Source organism: Budorcas taxicolor, chromosome 14, assembly GCF_023091745.1.
Source record: "Budorcas taxicolor isolate Tak-1 chromosome 14, Takin1.1, whole genome shotgun sequence".
NCBI lineage: Eukaryota > Metazoa > Chordata > Mammalia > Artiodactyla > Bovidae > Budorcas > Budorcas taxicolor.
This window is the reverse complement of record NC_068923.1, coordinates 32,846,647-32,864,739: the sequence shown is the minus strand read 5'-3', so window position 1 is coordinate 32,864,739 and position 18,093 is coordinate 32,846,647. Positions and strand designations below refer to the sequence as shown.

The 18,093-nt window shown below is 48.1% G+C and overlaps 1 protein-coding gene across 1 annotated transcript in view; it reads left to right on the top strand.

Moving 5' to 3' along the window:
* The window catches only part of PRKDC (protein kinase, DNA-activated, catalytic subunit), a 133,134-nt gene that overhangs the window by 113,985 nt on the left and 1,056 nt on the right, over positions 1-18,093 (top strand). Inside the window, exons 71-86 of the mRNA XM_052651856.1 lie at positions 2,519-2,693; positions 3,304-3,485; positions 4,100-4,280; positions 4,660-4,820; positions 7,227-7,438; positions 8,503-8,590; positions 8,674-8,817; positions 9,918-10,122; positions 11,253-11,320; positions 11,708-11,928; positions 12,134-12,226; positions 14,846-14,935; positions 15,106-15,177; positions 15,254-15,455; positions 15,906-16,094; positions 16,626-16,765. Of these exons, the coding sequence (XP_052507816.1) occupies positions 2,519-2,693; positions 3,304-3,485; positions 4,100-4,280; positions 4,660-4,820; positions 7,227-7,438; positions 8,503-8,590; positions 8,674-8,817; positions 9,918-10,122; positions 11,253-11,320; positions 11,708-11,928; positions 12,134-12,226; positions 14,846-14,935; positions 15,106-15,177; positions 15,254-15,455; positions 15,906-16,094; positions 16,626-16,765 (2,423 nt within the window). The remainder of the gene's footprint in view (positions 1-2,518; positions 2,694-3,303; positions 3,486-4,099; positions 4,281-4,659; positions 4,821-7,226; positions 7,439-8,502; positions 8,591-8,673; positions 8,818-9,917; positions 10,123-11,252; positions 11,321-11,707; positions 11,929-12,133; positions 12,227-14,845; positions 14,936-15,105; positions 15,178-15,253; positions 15,456-15,905; positions 16,095-16,625; positions 16,766-18,093) is intronic.

Below are 18,093 nucleotides of genomic sequence, written 5' to 3'. Positions count from 1 at the left end.
GGGGAGGCAGGTCAAACCACAGCAAAGGCCCACCCGCCACCACCCTCAGGACGGTTGGAGTAGAGGTGCACCCTGCCGTCACCGGTCTGGCAGCTCCTGCAAATGCCAAGGGTCATCATGTGACAGTAGTTCCCCTCCTCAGAATATACCCATGGGAAAGCAGAGCTTAGGTCCACATGGAAATTTGTATCTAGGGGCTTAAAGTTAAATTACTCAGTCATGTCCAACTCTTTGCGACCCCATGGACTGCAGCACGCCAGGCTTCCCTGTCCATCACCCACTCCCAGAGCTTACTCAGACTCATGTCCCTCGAATTGGTGATGCCATCCAACCATCTCATCCTCTATCGTTCCCTTCTCTTCCTGCCTTCAGTCTTTCCCAGCGTCAGGGTGTTTTCAAATGAGTCAGTTCTTTGCATCAGGTAGCCAAAGTATTGGAGTTTCAGCTTCAGCATCAGTCCTTCCAATGAATATTCAGGACTGATATCCTTTAGGATGGACTTTTGGATCTCCTTGCAGTCCAAGGGACTCTCAAGAGTCTTTTCCAACACCACAGTTCAAAAGCATCAATTCTTTGGCACTCAGCTTTCTTTATAGTCCAACTCTCACATCCATACATGACCACTGGAAAAACCATAGCTTTGACTAGACTGACCTTTGATGGCAACGTAATGTCTCTGCTTTTTAATATGCTGTCTAGGTTAGTCATAGCTTTTCTTCCAAGGATCACATGTCTTTTAATTTCGTGGCTGCAGTCACCATCTGCAGTGATTTTGGAGCCCCCCAAAATAAAGTCTCTCACTGTCCATGGTTTCTGCATCTATTTTCCATGAAGTGATGGACCAGATGCCATGATCTTAGTTTTCTGAATGTTGAGTTTTAAGCCAGCTTTTTCACTCTCCTCTTTCACTTTCATCAAAAGGCTCTTTAGTTCTTTGCTTTCTGCCCTAAGGGTGGTGTCATCTGCATATCTGAGGTTATTGATATTTCTCCCAGCAATTTTGATTCCAGTTTATGCTTCATCTAGCTCGGCATTTCGCATGGTGTACCCTGCATAGAAGTTAAATAAGCAGGGTGACAATATACAGCCTTGATGCATTCCTTTTCCAGTTTGGAACCAGTCTATTGTTCCATGTCCAGTTCTAACTGTTGCTTCTTACACGTTTCTCAAGAGGCAGGTCAGGTGGTCTGGTATTCCCATCTCTTTAAGAATTTTCCAGTTTGTTGTGATCCACACAGTCAAAAGCTTTGGCGTAGCCAATAAAGCAGAAGTAGATGTTTTTCTGGAATTCCCTTGCTTTTTCAGTGATCCAATAAATGTTGACAATTTGATCTCTGGTTCCTCTGCCTTCTTAAAATCCAGCTTGAACATCTGGAAGTTTATGGTTCAAATACTGTTGAAGCCTGGCTTGGAGAATTTTGAGCATTACTTTGCTAGTGTGTGAGATGAGTGCAATTGTACAGTAGTTTGAACATTCTTTGGCATTGCCTTTCTTTGGGACTGGAATGAAAACTGACCTTTTCCAGTCCTGTGGCCACTGCTGAGTTTTCCAAATTTGCTGGCATATTGAGTGTAGCACTTTCACAGCATCATCTTTCAGGATTTGAAATAGTTCAGCTGGAATTCCACCACCTCCACTAGCTTTGTTCATAGTGAAGCTTCCTAAGGCCCACTTGACTTCTCATTCCAGCATGTCTGGCTCTAGGTGAGTGATCACACCATTGTGGTTATCTGGGTCATGAATATCTTTTTTGTTTATTTCTTCCATGTATGCTTGCCATCTCTTCTTAATATCTTCTGCTTCTGTTACATCCATGCCATTTCTGTCCTTTATTGTGCCCATCTTTGCATGAAATGTTCCATTGATATCTCTGATTTTCTTGACAAGATCTCTAGTTTTTCCCATTCTGTTGTTTTCCTCTATTTCTTTGCATTGTTCACTGAGGAAGGCTTTCTTGTCTCTCCTTGCTATTCTTTGGAACTCTGCATTCAAATGGGTATATCTTTCCTTTTCTCCTTTGCCTTTAGCTTCTCCAGGGGCTTTATTTCCATTCAGATTAGCAAAGAACATTATTTGAAATAGCCAAAAGGTGGCAACAACAAAGCTGGAATGTGTATCAGGAGGAGGTGGGTGATAAATTGTGGTTCACCCTGAGAGAGAGCATTGCTCAGCTGTAAGGAAGAGTTGGGAGTCTGACTCAAGTCCGAGATTGTCTGCTGATTTAATGATACCAAGGGTCTGGAAGAGGCAGATCCAGGAGCAGAAAGCCATGTCGCCAGCAGTTGGGGAGGGGAAACCCCTTTGGACAGAGCTTTTGTGGTTGAGGAATATGTTGTGAACTTGGTGGCCGTGACGCTCTCCCAGCCTCCCTGGAGTGCATGTCGTGGCTGTGACTGTCCCTACAGTAAATACAGGGACACCCCATGGTTTCAGCTGAGGTGATGGGTCTCTGTTCCCTGCTGGATTGTGTGCTGCGGGCCCCATCTTATCTCTGTGCTTCCTCTCTCTCCCCTGCAGAACAATTTCTCACTTGCCTTGAAGCTGCTGAAGGAGCTGCACAGAGAGTCGAAAGCCCGGGAGGACTGGCTAGTGACGTGGGTGCAGGCCTACTGCCGGCTCAGCCATAGCCGGGCCCGGGCCCAGCGCCGGCCTGAGCAGCTGCGTATGGCACTCAGGACTGCGTCCCTGCTGGGTGCGAGCTGCTTTCCAGGCTGCGCGCGTTGAGGATCCTGCCTTCTCACCTCTTCTTTGTGCTGCGCTGACATTTGGGAACTCAGTTTTATAAAAATGTTTTAAAAGATAATTTTATTTATTTTTGGCTGTGCTGGGTCTTCATTACCACACGAGCTTTTTTCTAGTTACGAAGGATGGGCTCTGGAGCGCTCGGGCTTCAGTCATTGTGACATGTGGGCTCAGTAATTGTGTCTCCCTGGCTCTGGAGCACCCGTTCAGTAGCTGTGGCCGTGGGCTTTGCTACTCCTTGGCATGTGGAATCTTCTTGGCTCAGGGATGGGACCTGTGTCTCCTAGATTGGCAGGCAAATTCTTTACCACTGAGCCACCAGGGAAGCCCTGTAAAATTTTTATTTAATGTTTATTAGGTATTTGGAGCCAAGGTTCTTTGTATCCTAATAATACTGTTAAATATGACTTTTGGAGCTTTTATTTCTTTAAAGTTGAAGTTTAAAATGGTCTTTTTAACACTTAGCTAAGTTTTGGGTTTAAGAGTTGAATTATGACTATATTCTTTTAATTTGTGTTTTTACTGACTTCTAAAACGTTTGTGTGTATGTAATCCAACAGCTGAGAACACATCGCGCACAAGCACCCTGGCTTCCCGTGACCATCATGTCCTCCTGGGCACCACCTACCGGATCCTGGCCGATGCGCTCTGTGACGAGCCCACCTGCCTTGCTGAGATCGGGGAGAGTAAGGCCAGGAGTGTCGTGGAGCTGTCTGGGTCCAGCTCGGAGGATGCAGACAAGGTAGTGACACTGGGGACCTGAGCTCCTGGCGTCGTGTGTTTGTCCTGACTGTGACGGTTCTGCTGCACGAGAGCAGCATCAGGTCTCGCTGTGTGCTTTTAACACGTAGCTGGCAGTTACTCACAACTGAGTTTGCCACTGGGCTAGTGACACCCTCCATGTGCTTCCTGTTCATTCAGATAACACCTTTCCTTTAGTGTCAAGGATGAGGGGTCTGTGTTGATCCCTGCACAGTTTTTCCATGCACTTTGCTGTAATCTTGCCACCCGTCATCATCCAGACACCCTACTAGCTCGTGGGGAAAACCAGCTTTTCTGCTTTTTTGTGTAGCGGCTGCTCTGTTGGCTTTTTTCAGGTGATTCTATATTATCAGTAATTCCCATGTGCTCCTCATGTCTCTTGTGTCCCCAGCCCTTCCTCAGCCCCACTCTGGGGCCTAGGGGGCCCACCTCATGTTTGTTTTCAGGTCCTGAGGTTGTATGAGGCTCGTATCTCTCTCCCGGTCTGGCACTAACAGCTTTGTGTTCACTGGTGGCCCATGGGGCCCAGGTAGGGAGGAGGGTCCTCAGGAAGCTCTTGGCCCACTCACAGCTTTCAGGGTCTCTGAATTACAGGTTATGGCAGGTTTGTACCAGAGAGCATTCCACCACCTTTCTGAAGCTGTGCGGGCGGCAGAGGAGGAGGCTGGGCCCGCGGCACGGGGCCAGGGACCTACAGCCGGCGTGACCGTGGCTTACCTGACACTCGCCGAGTTCTGTGACCAGCAGCTCCGCAGGGAGGAGGAGGGCCCGTCCGGTGAGCCTCACGTTGTGTCAGCATGCGGTTTGTCTGTTTGAGGCGCAGTGACATGGACACACCCTGTGGGCAGCCTTTGGCCGGTGGCAGGCTGTCTCTGTCCCTTCGTCTACTTACCTGACACGAGCATGACCGGCTCCTGTGGCCACCCTCCTTTTGCAGCCCAGGACTCAGACAGCTTCACCCAGGAGTAGGGGTCAGCCCCCGAGAGAAGCCCTCACACGCGGCCCACTCCCCAGGGTCACATGCTCTTCTGCATTAGTTGCTGCAGAGGGAACATGACGATTACGATGTGCAAACCCTGGGAAGTGAGCGTCAGAGTCGGTCACTGTGTCTGCCTGGGGGTGGTGACCGCATCTCCCCTCTTCTGTCCCACTAGTCCTTGGGTCTGCAGAGCTGCTCATGTATCCAGCCCTTGTGGTGGACAAGATGCTGAAGGCATTGAAGTTTCACTCAAGCGAGGCTCGGCTGAAGTTCCCCCGGCTCCTGCAAATCGTTACACGGTATCCGGAGGAGACGCTGGACCTTATGACCAGAGAGGTCAGTGTGTTCATTCCAGCAGCTGGAACCTGATAGAACTTACGTCCAGACATGCACCGTGTGTGGGGCATGGGTGATGGCTTTTCCTAACCACAGCTTTCTGCTCCATTCTAGAATGTGTGTCAGTGAAATGCTGAGAGTGAGCTCCCAGGCCTCGTTTCCCTCTGGGGGTGTTGCTGTGAAGACTCTGTCTGCAGGGGGACCCCAGGGGCAGACAAGGGGCGAGGCTGGCACGTGGCCTCCTCTCCCTTCAGGGCCGAGCCTCGTCTGTAGCATCCGGGGCCTTAAGCTCAACTCACTGTTTGGCAGCGCCACTTTCTGGCAGGGGATGTTTTGGGTGCCAGCCCATCACACCCTGCATCTAGGGGACCCTGAGGTCTCCTGCCAACATCCCACTCCCCTGTTTATGTCCCGTGCCGGCCTCTCTGCTGGGGCTGCGTTGGGGCAAAAGGGAGGCAGGGTCCTCAGAGAGGCTCCTTAGTGACTTCTGTGGAGCTGTAACTGGAAAACTGGGCCAGGCTTTGAGTTGACAGTGTTCAGAAAGGGTGACACAGTGCTGTTAGCTGAGCACAGCAAGTTTGTAGATGGTGCTGTCTCAGAACTCAGAGTCAGTTCTCTGCACACTTGGGCGGGTGAGTATTTCATTAGGTTCAACACAGGAAATTAAGGTCAATTTAGTATGCAACACACAGGCGTTTTTCTTAAAGATAAGTTAAGAAATTTCAATAAGTTATGATTTTATTTTTCCCCAAATCATAGTTACATATAATAAAGATGACATCTTGAGTTTGTGTGGAAACAGACAGAGTGGTGGGTCTATATCAAGACCCTTGAGAGGGGCAACTGGCCTCATGCTGAGGGTTCCATAAGCTGCCTGCCCTCCCTCACTTTACACCAATGTTTCAAGTGCATCAGATTTTATCCTGAAACAAATGGCTGGAAAAGCACTGGAGGAAAACCTGGGCGAAATTTTAAAATGATCTTGAAGTTGAGGAACAAAACCCAGGAGCTATAAAGGAAAATAATTTGACACTTCCATCGTTTAAAAAAAAAAAAACAACCATATACAAAGTTCGTTTAAAAAAAAAAAAAAACCATATACAAAGTTTAAAAGAAAACTCAGAGAAAAATATTTGCAACATATAGTAGAGATGGAGAGCAGTTGTCTCCGGCCTCCAAAACAGACTAATAAGAAACAGGAGATGCTCACATGATTAAAGTATATGAGGCCAAGAAGTGCAGGCTTCTAAAAATGAAACATGCAAATTACAATTAGATACTTCTTTATTTTTCAGATTGACAATAAATTTTAAAAGTTGATTGTCCTCAGTGTCGGAAAGGATTTTGGAAAAGACTTTTAGAGGTGAAAATTTGAAAAATCTTCTTGGAGGAAAATCAGTGATTTTTACTGTTGTTAGTATTAAAGTAACAAGGGATTTAGGAATTTCTCCTGTGGGCGTATAGCACAGGTACAAAGAGATAAACATGCAGGGATGAGCCCTGTAGGATTGTCTGGAAAGCAAGAACTGCAGGCACCCTAAAAGTTGATGATGGAGCACAAGGAAGATGACGTGGGATACAGTACAGCTGGTGGAAGGAATGACGTAAATCTAAGGAGGACTGCAGCCATGAAATTAAAAGACGCTTACTCCTTGGAAGAAAAGTTATGACCAACCTAGATAGTATATTCAAAAGCAGAGACGTTGCTTTGCCAACTAAGGTCCGTCTAGTCAAGGCTATGGTTTTTCCTGTGGTCATGTATGGATGTGAGAGTTGGACTGTGAAGAAGGCTGAGCGCTGAAGAATTGATGCTTTTGAACTGTGGTGTTGGAGAAGACTCTTGAGAGTCCCTTGGACTGCAAGGAGATCCAACCAGTCCATTCTGAAGGAGATCAGTCCTGGGATTTCTTTGGAAGGAATGATGCTAAAGCTGAAGCTCCAGTACTTTGGCCACCTCATGCGAAGAGTTGACTCATTGGAAAAGACTCTGATGCTGGGAGGGATTGGGGGCAGGAGGAGAAGGGGACGACCCAGGATGAGATGGCTGGATGGTATCACTGACTCGATGGACGTGAGTCTGAGTGAACTCCGGGAGATGGTGATGGACAGGGAGGCCTGGTGTGCTGTGATTCATGGGGTCACAGAGTCGGACACAACTGAGCGACTGAACTGAACTGAACTGAAGGAGAATCAGCAACAGCAGTTCTGTCTGCTTCCATTCTTATAAAGAAAGGGGCTCTGTGAGTGCCCAGAGTAGGCTCGTGGCGGGTCAGAACCGAAGGCCAACCTCCGTCAGTGCGTCTGTCTGCTTTTACGCTGACAATCGCAAATGCAGCTGTGCTTTGATGTTGGACACACAGCCCCTGTGTAGGGAAGGAACATTAAATGTCCTGCTCTGTGTTGCAGATCTCTTCTGTCCCTTGCTGGGAGTTCATCGGCTGGATTAGCCACATGCTGCCCTTGCTGGACAAGGAGGAGGCGGTTGCCATCCAGCGCACCGTGGAGGACATTGCCGACCACTACCCGCAGGCCATCGTCTACCCGTTCATGATAAGTAGCGAAAGCTACTGCTTCAGAGACACTTCTGCTGGTCATAAAAACAAGGAGTTTGTGGCCAGGTGACACAGAAAAATTAGGTCGCTCAAACACTGAAAGGTTGTAAAAATGACTGTGGGCCAAGCGGACACACGGATGCTTGTTTGTCCTCAGATGAGTTAGCGCTGCCCTGGGGCGAGAGGCCTGGGCGTCTATAGGCTGGGTGCATCCACCCGTGTGTTATTTGCTGTAGAATGTCTTTCCTTTTGTAAGCACAGTTCATCTTACAGTGTTAGTCAGGAGAGGGTTGTGCTAAATGCTAGTGATCTCTTGGTTGAGACAGACTCGAGATGCATTCTGAAATCAGTTCCTGAAGTTGTTCTGAAATTGAAAGTCTCTGAGAAGCCGCTCTTAGTTAGGACTCACAAAATAGCCCAGATGTTATCCTTTTGGCTTCTTTAGTTGATTTGTGAGTGAGCACACATGCAGTGGTGTTTCCCTTTAGAAAGAGGACTTTGGTAGACAACAGTATTGTAGCCGCCCTTCTGTGTCAGGAGCTGATGTGCCTAGTTATTTAGAGTGGTGAGCTTCTGAGTGGCAGTGTGGGGGAGCGCAGTGCCCTGATGGGCTGGCCTCGCACCCACCGCCCTGTGATGCCTACCGCCCTGTGGCACCCACCTCTGTCTCAGCAGAGGCAGCTGTAGCGTGATCAGTTCCTTAGAAAGAGAAGTTGCAGGTTTGTTGAGAAAGGGACCTTTTAACCACAGAAACTGTATGTGTCAGCTTGTGTGCAACAGAATGTCGAGGATTTGCTTTCACTTCATCTTTCTTTCTTTTTTAATAGTATCTGTCTTTTAAAAAAAAAGTTCTTTTACTTATTTGGCTACACTGGGTCTTAGTTGCGGCATGTGAGGTCATGTTTCCTGACCAGGGATTGAACCCCAGACCCCTCGCATTGGGAGCACAGCATCTTAGCCCCTTGTCCCACCAGGGAAGTCCCTGTTTTAATTTTTAAATTGCTCCTTCTCTGAACTAGGTAGCTGGTTAAATATTTTCTTATATGTAAATATAGTTACATACATATAAACATTGTTGGCCTTGATCTTTGGAAGATGTTTGAGCACCTAAACTTTAATTTTTGTAACAGGATTAAAGCTAAGCTGGATCGAGAAGGTGTCGTTCAGGATTTCATTAATGCCCTGGAGCAGCTCTCCAACCCTGAGATGCTTTTTAAGGTGAGGTGACAGCTCCTGGCATAACACACGGAACTCAGTGAGACTTGCCTGTGGTCCCGCTTGACATGTCTTTTTCTGTGCAGGACTGGATGGAGGATGTTAAGGTTGAACTAGGGAAAACACCTGTGGATAAAAAGAACATTCAGAGAATGTATGAGAGAATGCACGCAGCCCTGGGAGACCCACAGGCTCCTGGCCTTGGGAGTTTCCGAAGGAGGTTTATCCAGGTACGTGGATGGCAGGCTCCTTGAGATTACAGAGTCGTGTGGAGCCCAGGGCTTATACTTGCTGGTTCGTTGATAATTCTGGTTTTAAAATGTCTGTTGAATTTATAAACTTTCGTTAGGTCTGTGACTTTCTGGTAGACATTGATGGCATGTTTTTAGGTCAGATAGTGGCACGTTTATTACATTCTGTTCTTCGTGGCTAGATTCTTAGATGTAAAGGTTAAGTGTGGTTTAATCTTCTTGGTTCTCAGAGTGATCCTGGATACCACACATGCTTGTACCATTGCCACTCAGAATCCCAGATGGCAGGTGGGCGGACTGCAAAGCTGGCGGGGTTCAGCAGAATTTGGGTGTGAGGTCAGGCAGGGGCTGGCCCAGGGTCGACCAGATAGGGCGGCAGAGTAGGTACTGCAAGTGGTCACAGAGCAGCCTTCCAAGGAGAGGAGGGGCCCGCCCGCTCCTCCTGGGGAGGGCTCCTGCAGGGTCACACCCGGGTCATGCCCGTTGTCACTCTGCACACTGGGTGTCCTTTCCCTCCTGCTGAGATCGTCAGCTCTGACCCAGAAACTCTGGCCCGACTGGGTTGAGCACAGCCCGCTGCCCACCTGGGCAGAGCCCCTATAGAAAGAAACCTTGCTGCAGCTCCAGCCACGGTTTGTCCTGAGGTTGGTTTCTATTACCTGGGACCATCCATCTAGAACTTTCTACTTCATTACAAATCAACACTTAATTTGCATCAATTAAAAGGATAATCCACCAGAATAGGGTTGAAACATTCAAGGAAAGTGAAACTATTGATTAAAGGCACAGAAAAAAAAGCAATGTAACTGAGTACCTGTTTGTTATAAAGATTTGTAAACCTAGAACCTTTCCAGGAGTTCAACTTCACATTAATATTAAAGATTAAAAAAAAAGATAAATTAGATGGACATGTATAGACTACTGTGTATGCAATAGGTAACTGTCGAGAACCAACGATATGGCATAGGGAACTCTCCCCAATGCTCTGTGGTGACGGCAGAAACTAACACTGTGAAGCAACTGTACTCCAATAAAAAAATTTTTTTTTTAATTTAAGGTAAGTTTAATATTATTTTCAGGCTTTTGGAAAGGAATTTGATAAACACTTTGGGAGAGGAGGCTCTAAACTCCCAGGCATGAAGCTCCAAGACTTCTGCACCATCGCTGGCTCGCTACTGGGAAGGATGTCCAGGGCCTCCAATGCGCCGGGGAACCTGAGGGAATGTTCTCCCTGGATGAGCAACTTCAGGGTGGAATTCCTGAGAGCGGAACTGGAGGTCCCTGGTGAGTTCACCTGTGGGCAGACAGCATGGCGCTAGGGAGAGTCGGGCCAGAGCAAGAGCCTCTGTTTCTAAGAGGGTGAGATCAGAATCATAACAGTTTTCTTTCTTTTTTTGAAAAGATTTTAAATTCCACATGTTTTTCATCATCAGGAAAATCTGTAGTTTCTATGATCAGTACACTTAACCACATTACAAGTCCCATCCCATTCCTGAGGACGAGTGCTCAGCTGGCCCCCTGCTGTCATGGTAGCTAGTAATGTCCTCTGAATCTGCCCACGCATTGCCCTGCAGAACTTTTTTTCAGAAATAAAATTCAGGCAACCCCCCGAGATGCTGTGTGTTTTATTCCAGCCCCTGCAGCAGAGCACATCAAGGTGGGTGGCTGCATTGTAAGTGCTGCGTTTATACCACACTGTGCAGTGGGGTCCTGTCTAAGAAACAGAGTACATACGAAAGTTAAAACACACTGTTTCTGAAAAATGCCGTCTCCTGACAACTCAGGGCCGTCACCAAGCCTCCATTTGTGAAAACGGCAGTGTCTACAGAGCAGTAAGATGCAGTGTGCCTGCACCCCACTTCTTGGGAGACGTGATGGTTCCACCTGAAGTGAGGGGGTGATGGCACCTGACATGCCGTCAGGAGGGGCTGACACTGCAGGCAGGCGGCAGCGTGCTGGCCACATGTGGGCACCATGTGATCCTCACGTCCCTTCTTCCCCCTGGAATTTGCCAGACAAAAAATTTTACAGTACAGTGACTTGTATCCTTACTCCAGTGCGGGGACAAAAAAGATGTGGAGAAAGACTTTTCTTTGTTATTATTAACAGCTATGCACCCCAGACCGTGAGTTTCAGGAACATTGAAGCATAGCCTCCTGATACACAACCTGACTGAAATCAGGGCTGAGATGGAGGGCTCGCCCAGCCCTGTCTCCCCATTTGCTTCTGCTCCACCAAATAGGAAGCAGCATCCATTAGTCAAATGAGAAATAACAGCATTAAAAAAAAATACATCCACTGAAAATTTTGAGTAAAATTTTTTCTCGTGTTAGACTGGGTGGGGGGGATGAAGGTGGGTGTGAAGTGCATGCGCTGTCCCCGCAGCATCTGAGGTGGCTCTGTGTCCCTCCCAGGTCAGTACGATGGCAGAAGCAAACCAATGCCTGAACACCACGCACGGATTGCAGGCTTCGACGAGCGGGTAGGTGCCAGTTCCACCAGCTCCATAGCCGGAGTTGGCCCCTCAGTTCACTCCCCACCTTGGTCTCAGGCTCGTGGAGTTCTTTGAGAGTTGTGTTACGAGTTTTCTGATGGAATTGACTGACCTTAATATATGTTTTAATTCCAGTCATGTGTAAGGGTTTAGTAGACTTGAGGCATCAGCTCTGTGTGTGTCCATTATAGACATAACGCTAGTGGACAGGTCATGTGGCTTGTTCACAAGCACGCATGTGTGTCAGTGTAACTCGTAATCAGGGCAACCAGGGGCCCCACAACCTGTCTGTCACCAACCTGCATCCTTCTGGGGACAAGACCCGGGCCACCTGGTCTCTCAGCTGCACCTGAAGATGCTGTTCAATCTCTAAAGGTGAAAGTGATGGCCTCGATCAGGAAACCCAAGCGCATTGTGATCCGCGGCCACGATGAACGGGAGTATCCCTTCCTGGTGAAGGGCGGCGAGGATCTGCGGCAAGACCACCGCATCCAGCAGCTGCTCCAGGTCATGAACAGCATCCTGGCCCACGATGCCGCCTGCGGCCAGAGGGGCCTGCAAATGACCACCTATCACGTGGTGCCCATGACCTCCAGGTGCGGCTGCCCCTCTGCAGTGGGGGGGTGCAGTTCCCCTCTGTGGGTGGGGACAAGGGACAGCTCAGGTTTCAGGTGTCACAGGACAGAGACCAGCAGCACAGACTGCTCTGCTGTGAGGCTCCTGCTTGAGAAGGAAGCGAAGGCAGAGCTGTTTTATAGAGAAGGCGAGCAGTGGGGCCTCATGACTGTACCTTCCTTTCAGGCTGGGGCTAATTGAATGGATTGAAAACACCTGCACATTGAAGGAACTTCTTCTGAGCAGCATGTCACGGGAGGAGAAGAAAGCCTACACCAGGTGACCTGAGGCCCAGGGCCCATCTCCCACTCCACCTGGCCACCCCAGCCCACTGCCCCCCTCCCCGGGCAGGGCTCCTCCACCCCCTGCTTCCAGGGATGTTTTCAGGCCCTTTTCATTACTGCCCTGCCCAGCCTGTGTTTCAGTCTGCCTCTAGGTGGGTGAAGATGACCTGGAGTCAAGGTTTCTAAGCAATCACTCTGTTGCTCAGTCACGTCCAGTCGTTCAGTCATATCTGACTGTTTGCAGCCCTGTGGACTGCAGCACTCCAGGCTTCCTTGTCCATCACTATCTCCTGGAGTTTGCTCAGACTCATGTCCATTGAGTCAGTGGTGCCATCTAACCATCTCATCCTCTGCCTCCCGCTTCTCCTCCTAAGCAGTAGCTGCATATATTTTATCACAATTTTAAAAATAGAATTAACCTTGAACAAAAAGAGAAGTGTTTGAAGAAGATAAAGCAAATACTAAGATTTCAGCTAACATTTAGTTATGTGTTTTCTGTGGCACCATTCTCAGTTTTTACTGTGTATGAAGTTATTTTTTACCAAAACTTACACAGTGAGTACTACTGTCTCCTCTGTGCAGACAAAGCAGCTGAGGCTGGAGAGGTGAGGTGTCCCTGGTGTGGAAGGGGTGCAGGTCAGAGACTGCTGGGCGCAGGTGGGTGACTGGTGGGTGTAGGTCAGTGCAGGAGGATGTAGGTTAGAGTATGTGAGTGACTGGTGGGTGTAGGTTAGCGCAGGAGGGTGACTGGTGGGTATAGGTTAGTACATGTGGGTGACTGGGAGGTGTAGGTTAGTGTGTGACTGGCTGGTGCAGGTGGGTACAGGTTAGTGCAGGTAGGGGACTGGTGCTGAGTTCCAGGTCAAGATACAACAACTTTATACTTTCCTTTATCCTTTTATATTTTCCAAGTTTTTTGTAATAAATATATTTTTGTAATTAGTAATTAAAAAAAAAAATTGTTCCTTGTTTCTGTAAAGAAGGGAAAGAACAGCGTGGCTTACAGCCATTTTGAAGCGGGAGTCAGGAGTTTGGGGACCAGCGGGAGGATGGCAGGGAGGAGACGATCATAAAAGGCCTCAGGCCTCTCCCCCTCCTCAGAGCATTTGCGTAGGAGAGCGCTCTCACCCAGGGACGGGAGCCTGGTGGGCCGCCGTCTAGGGGGTCGCATAGCGTCAGACAGACTGAAGTGACTTAGCAGCAGCAGCAGCAGTGCTCTCACTGCCTCTTTCTTAACATAGGAGCACTGCTCTTTTCAGACTCTCACGCCTGGGTAGTAGTTGCTACATAGTGTTTACCCACTTTAAATTCCAATCACTGGAGTCCTTTGCCTGAAATGACTCCTGCTGCCCCTGGAGGACTGCGCCTGGGTCAGGGATCTGCTCTAGAATCTGCTAACGCACAGTGAGCCCGACTGGCCCCACGGCCCCACTTGTGAGGAGAGAAAGTGTGAAAAGCACACGGTACACAGATGTCCATGGAGTGTAAAGTGCTTTTCAAATTGGGCTTCCCTGGTGGCTCATCTGGTAAAGAACCCGCCTGCAATGTGGGAGACCTGGGTTCGATCCCTGGGTTGGGAAGATCCCCTAGAGAAGGGAAAAGCTACCCATTCTAGTGCTCTGGCCTGGAGAATTCTGTGGACTGTATAGTCCATGGGGTCGCAAAGAGTCAGACATGACTGAGTGACTTTCACTTTCAAATAGGAATTATATAAATTAGTTCCCATTACCTTTTTAAAACAGCCCCCTATTCCTAAAATCCTTGCTATTTTTTCCTTAATTTGTACGTTTCAATTTTCCTGCCTACACATTTTTGTCCATTTGTAACTGGGAGAGAATTTAGATTGAAATCATCTCTTCCTGAAATTAACCTAGTGGCAGCTCAGAAAAGCTTCACCTGAAGTGATTTAATTACTAAGTAGCACATGTAACCCTGTTTCGTCTTCAGCTTTTGATACAAACCCCAAAGTGGTTCTACAAGGACCGCGGTGTTTCCACCTGTTCAGACACTGCCTTTTGTCTGTGAAGCATCACTGAAAGCAGCTTTTCAAATTGAGCTCAACTCCATCGTCATTTAAGAAAATGCTTTTTTGCACTTACCGTGGATTTTGTCTGTATTTCCTTATTGGAAATGTTTTTTTAAAAACGTGTGGCAATGTTTAAATAATGACAGAAGCAGACAGTGTGCCATCAACAAGTAATTTGTGGCTGTTTAGTTTGTTAGTGACTCGCCTGCTGTGAACAGGTTGTGTGTGGTGCTGCCGTCCTGCTGGGAGGGGTCCCCCCTCCCTGGGGCCTTCAGAACCATATGCCTGCGTCATCAGCTCATCTTCCTCTGTGTGAAGCGGGATGTCACTTGTATCTGGTGGTCTATCCCTGCATTTTTGCATAGGAAGTAGCCATGTGTTTTGAGGAGTGATTCAGAATGAATAGTGGTATGTTGAAGTTCTTGGCCCAGGGTGGCAGGAATGCAGTGTTAATATTAAATATGATTTAAGTCATATTTGTTTTTCCTGCCTCTTCACTACTTTGCAGTGAGTCCTTGCTGGTGGGCCTCTGAAGTCAGCTGCCCTCGATACCTTCCTAACATTGGTTCTCTTTCTCCTGCATGTTAGTGACCCCCGGGCGCCTGCATCTGAGTACAGAGAATGGCTGATCACGATGGTGGGAAAGTGTGACCCTGGGGCCTATCCCCTCATGTTCAAGTACGTGGTATTCTCATCCCCTCGTTCCAACTAGTTCATCCTTCTCAAAGTTGTACATTCACTTTGTTTCTGAGAAAATTTTGCCTTGGAGCTTCAATTTAACAAAAATTTTAAATTTTAGGTCATGGGAAGTTTGTTCTAATCAGACATTTCCTATGATTAAATTGTAGAGTAGCTAATCGCACTGAAGCAGTCACATCTTTTAGGAAAAGAGAAAGTAAAGTGCCTGCAGATCTCTTAAAGTAAGTGCCTTTCTGACTTTACACCTGTGAGGGAGGGGCAGGGTTCGGGCAGAGGCCACATGACCGTCCCCTGTAGGCGGGCCTTCCTGAAGATGAGCACTGGCCCTGAGGCCTTCTTGGCCCTTCGCAACCACTTCACCACCTCCCACGCACTCCTGTGCATCGGCCACTGGGTTCTGGGCATCGGAGACCGGCATCTGAACAACTTCATGGTGAGCCTGGAGACGGGCGGCGTGATCGGGATTGACTTCGGACATGCATTCGGCTCTGCCACCCAGGTGAGCTCGCCCTGCTCTGTGCTGGGGTGGACCTGTCGTCAGCTTTGCGACCCGTCTATGGACACCCCTCTATGGACAGTTGGCCTGCCATGATCATTAAAGCGGTCATTCTTGCAAAATGGGAGAGTCTCAGCTTTGTATCAGCCTTGTTCAGGTGGTTGTGGACAGTGTGCTGATAGATTAATTACATCACTTGCTCCTGTAAAAGGCTAGGAGGCTCATCAGAACGTCTTGCATGGATGAGATGCACACCTTTCCTGATGTCAGACTCCAGCTCTCCGTCTCTGGGCTGTGTGGCTGCACGCACAGACCATGTGGTTGCTCTGGGGCATGGTGACCTCACACCCATGTGGCCAGTTCCAAGAAGAGGGGAGCAGATGTGCTCTGCATGCATGAGCGACAGCTGCAGGAGGCCTCACTCATCCGCCGTGCATCTCGTTTGCTCTTTAGGTTCTGCGGGTCCCTGAGCTGATGCCTTTCCGGCTGACTCGCCAGTTCATCAACCTGATGTCACCACTGAAGGAGACGGGGCTCATGAGCAGCGTCATGGTGTGCGCACTGAGGGCCTTCCGCTCGCGCACCGACCTGCTCACCACCACCATGGACGTGTTCGTGAAGGAGCCGTCCTTTGACTGGAAGGTCGGTGGTTCTCCCCCCTTTGGAGCTTTGTTCCAGCGTGCTCATGACTGACCGCCTTTCCTGTCTCCTGGTGGGGATGTGTTTACCAAAGTACTTACTTGGTTCTGTACAGCTCTCAAAGTTAACATTTGGGATCATTTAGCTTGAAAATTAGACAAGAGACCTGCCTTTTATTTGGAGGACATTGTTAGACTTGAGAGTATTTGTAATCCTTTGGTGATGGGATTTGGTTTCTTTTAGACAAGTTTTAGTTTTGAGTCTGTTCCACACAAGGTCAGCGTCCTTCTCCGCTCAGCCCCCAGGAGGAAGCGCAGCAGTGACCCCTCCTCAGGGAGGGCCGCGGTAAGCCCAAGTGTAGACCCTCGTGGTCAGCATCACCGTCACATGTGCTGCAGGGAGAGTGTGTGCAAAGAGCTGCAGAGCCCTTCCCGGCTGGAGACTCGGTTTATTTTGAGATCACTACCTGTTGGGTCTGTTTGAATGTGACTGCATATACCATTAAGCAGAGAAAATCATGTTCCTTTCCCTCAGAATTTTGAACAGACAATGCTGAGAAAAGGAGGATCGTGGATTCAAGAAATAAATGTAACTGAACAAAATTGGTATCCACGGCAGAAGATTCATTATGCTAAGAGAAAGCTAGCAGGTGCCAATCCAGCAGTTATTACATGGTAAGCATTTATTTGTGGAAAAACACACACACACACCAACATGCCGCTATTCCCGAGAGAATCACTAAACATATTTGTGTGTGTGTGTATATGTACTCAGCCTGTGCCATCAGCCTGTCACCCCCACTGACAATGGCAGGGTGCAGCATGCAGAGGCCACCTCTCACTGCCCGGCCGGGTCCTGACTAAAACACACACACATGCCCTACACCCCGGTCAGCCCGGCAAGGTCCTAACTCTGAAACCCACACTCACACCACACATACACAGGCACACACCAGTCGGCCCAGCAAGGTCCTGACTCATAAACACACACAACACATAACACACCCCCCTACACACACACCACCACCACCCGTCAGCCCAGTGAGGTCCTGACTCTGAAACCCACACTCACACCACACGCGCGCACACACACGCACACACCAGTCAGCCTGGGCCCCCTCACCACAGTCCTGGACTGTCGCATGAACATCTCTGCCTGCATGAGGAGATGTGTTTACCTTTGCTCCTGTCTTTTCTCAGGACAAATGCGGCCCTGGTGGCAGAGCCCTTGGGTGCACAGAGTGTAGTGGTGGCTCATTAATGGGCATGCAGATCAGGTGCCTTTAACCTAGCTTTCAGGTTTTTCTGGTTGAGGTCTGCAACAGATACAGATTTTCAGAAATGATTCACAAGAAGGAAGAAAGTTGGCCTTTCCCATTAATGGTAAATGATGACCATGGTCAGTTGTTTTTTGACAAAGATGCCAAGACCATTCAGTGATCTTTCCAGCAAAGATCACTAAAAGGAATGAAGGTGGAACTCACACCCCAAACGATAAACAGAGTTAATTCAAAGCAGGTCAAAGACCTACCTGTGAGAGCTAAAACTATAAAATCCTTAGAAGCAAACATAGGGGTAAATCTTTTGGACCTTGGATTTGGCAATGACATTTGACATTCTTAAGTCTAAAACCAAAAGCACAAACAAGAGAAGGAGAAAGAAAAGCATAAATTCATCAAAATTAAAAACTTTTGTGCCTCAAAGGATACCATCAGGAAAGTAAAAATACAGTCCACAGAATGGGGTAAGACATTTGAAAGTCATATAGCTAATAACGAACTTGTGTATAGAATCCATGAAAAAATTCTTAGAGCTGAATAATAAAAAGACCACGCAATGAGAAGAATGACCAAAGGACTTGAACAGACATTTCTATAAAAGAATATAGACAAATGGCCAATAAACAAGTGGAAAGATGCTTAAAATCATTAGTCATCAGATAAATGCAAGTGAGACTCCACACCCACTAGGATTGCTATTAATATAATCAGAAACTGGAATAT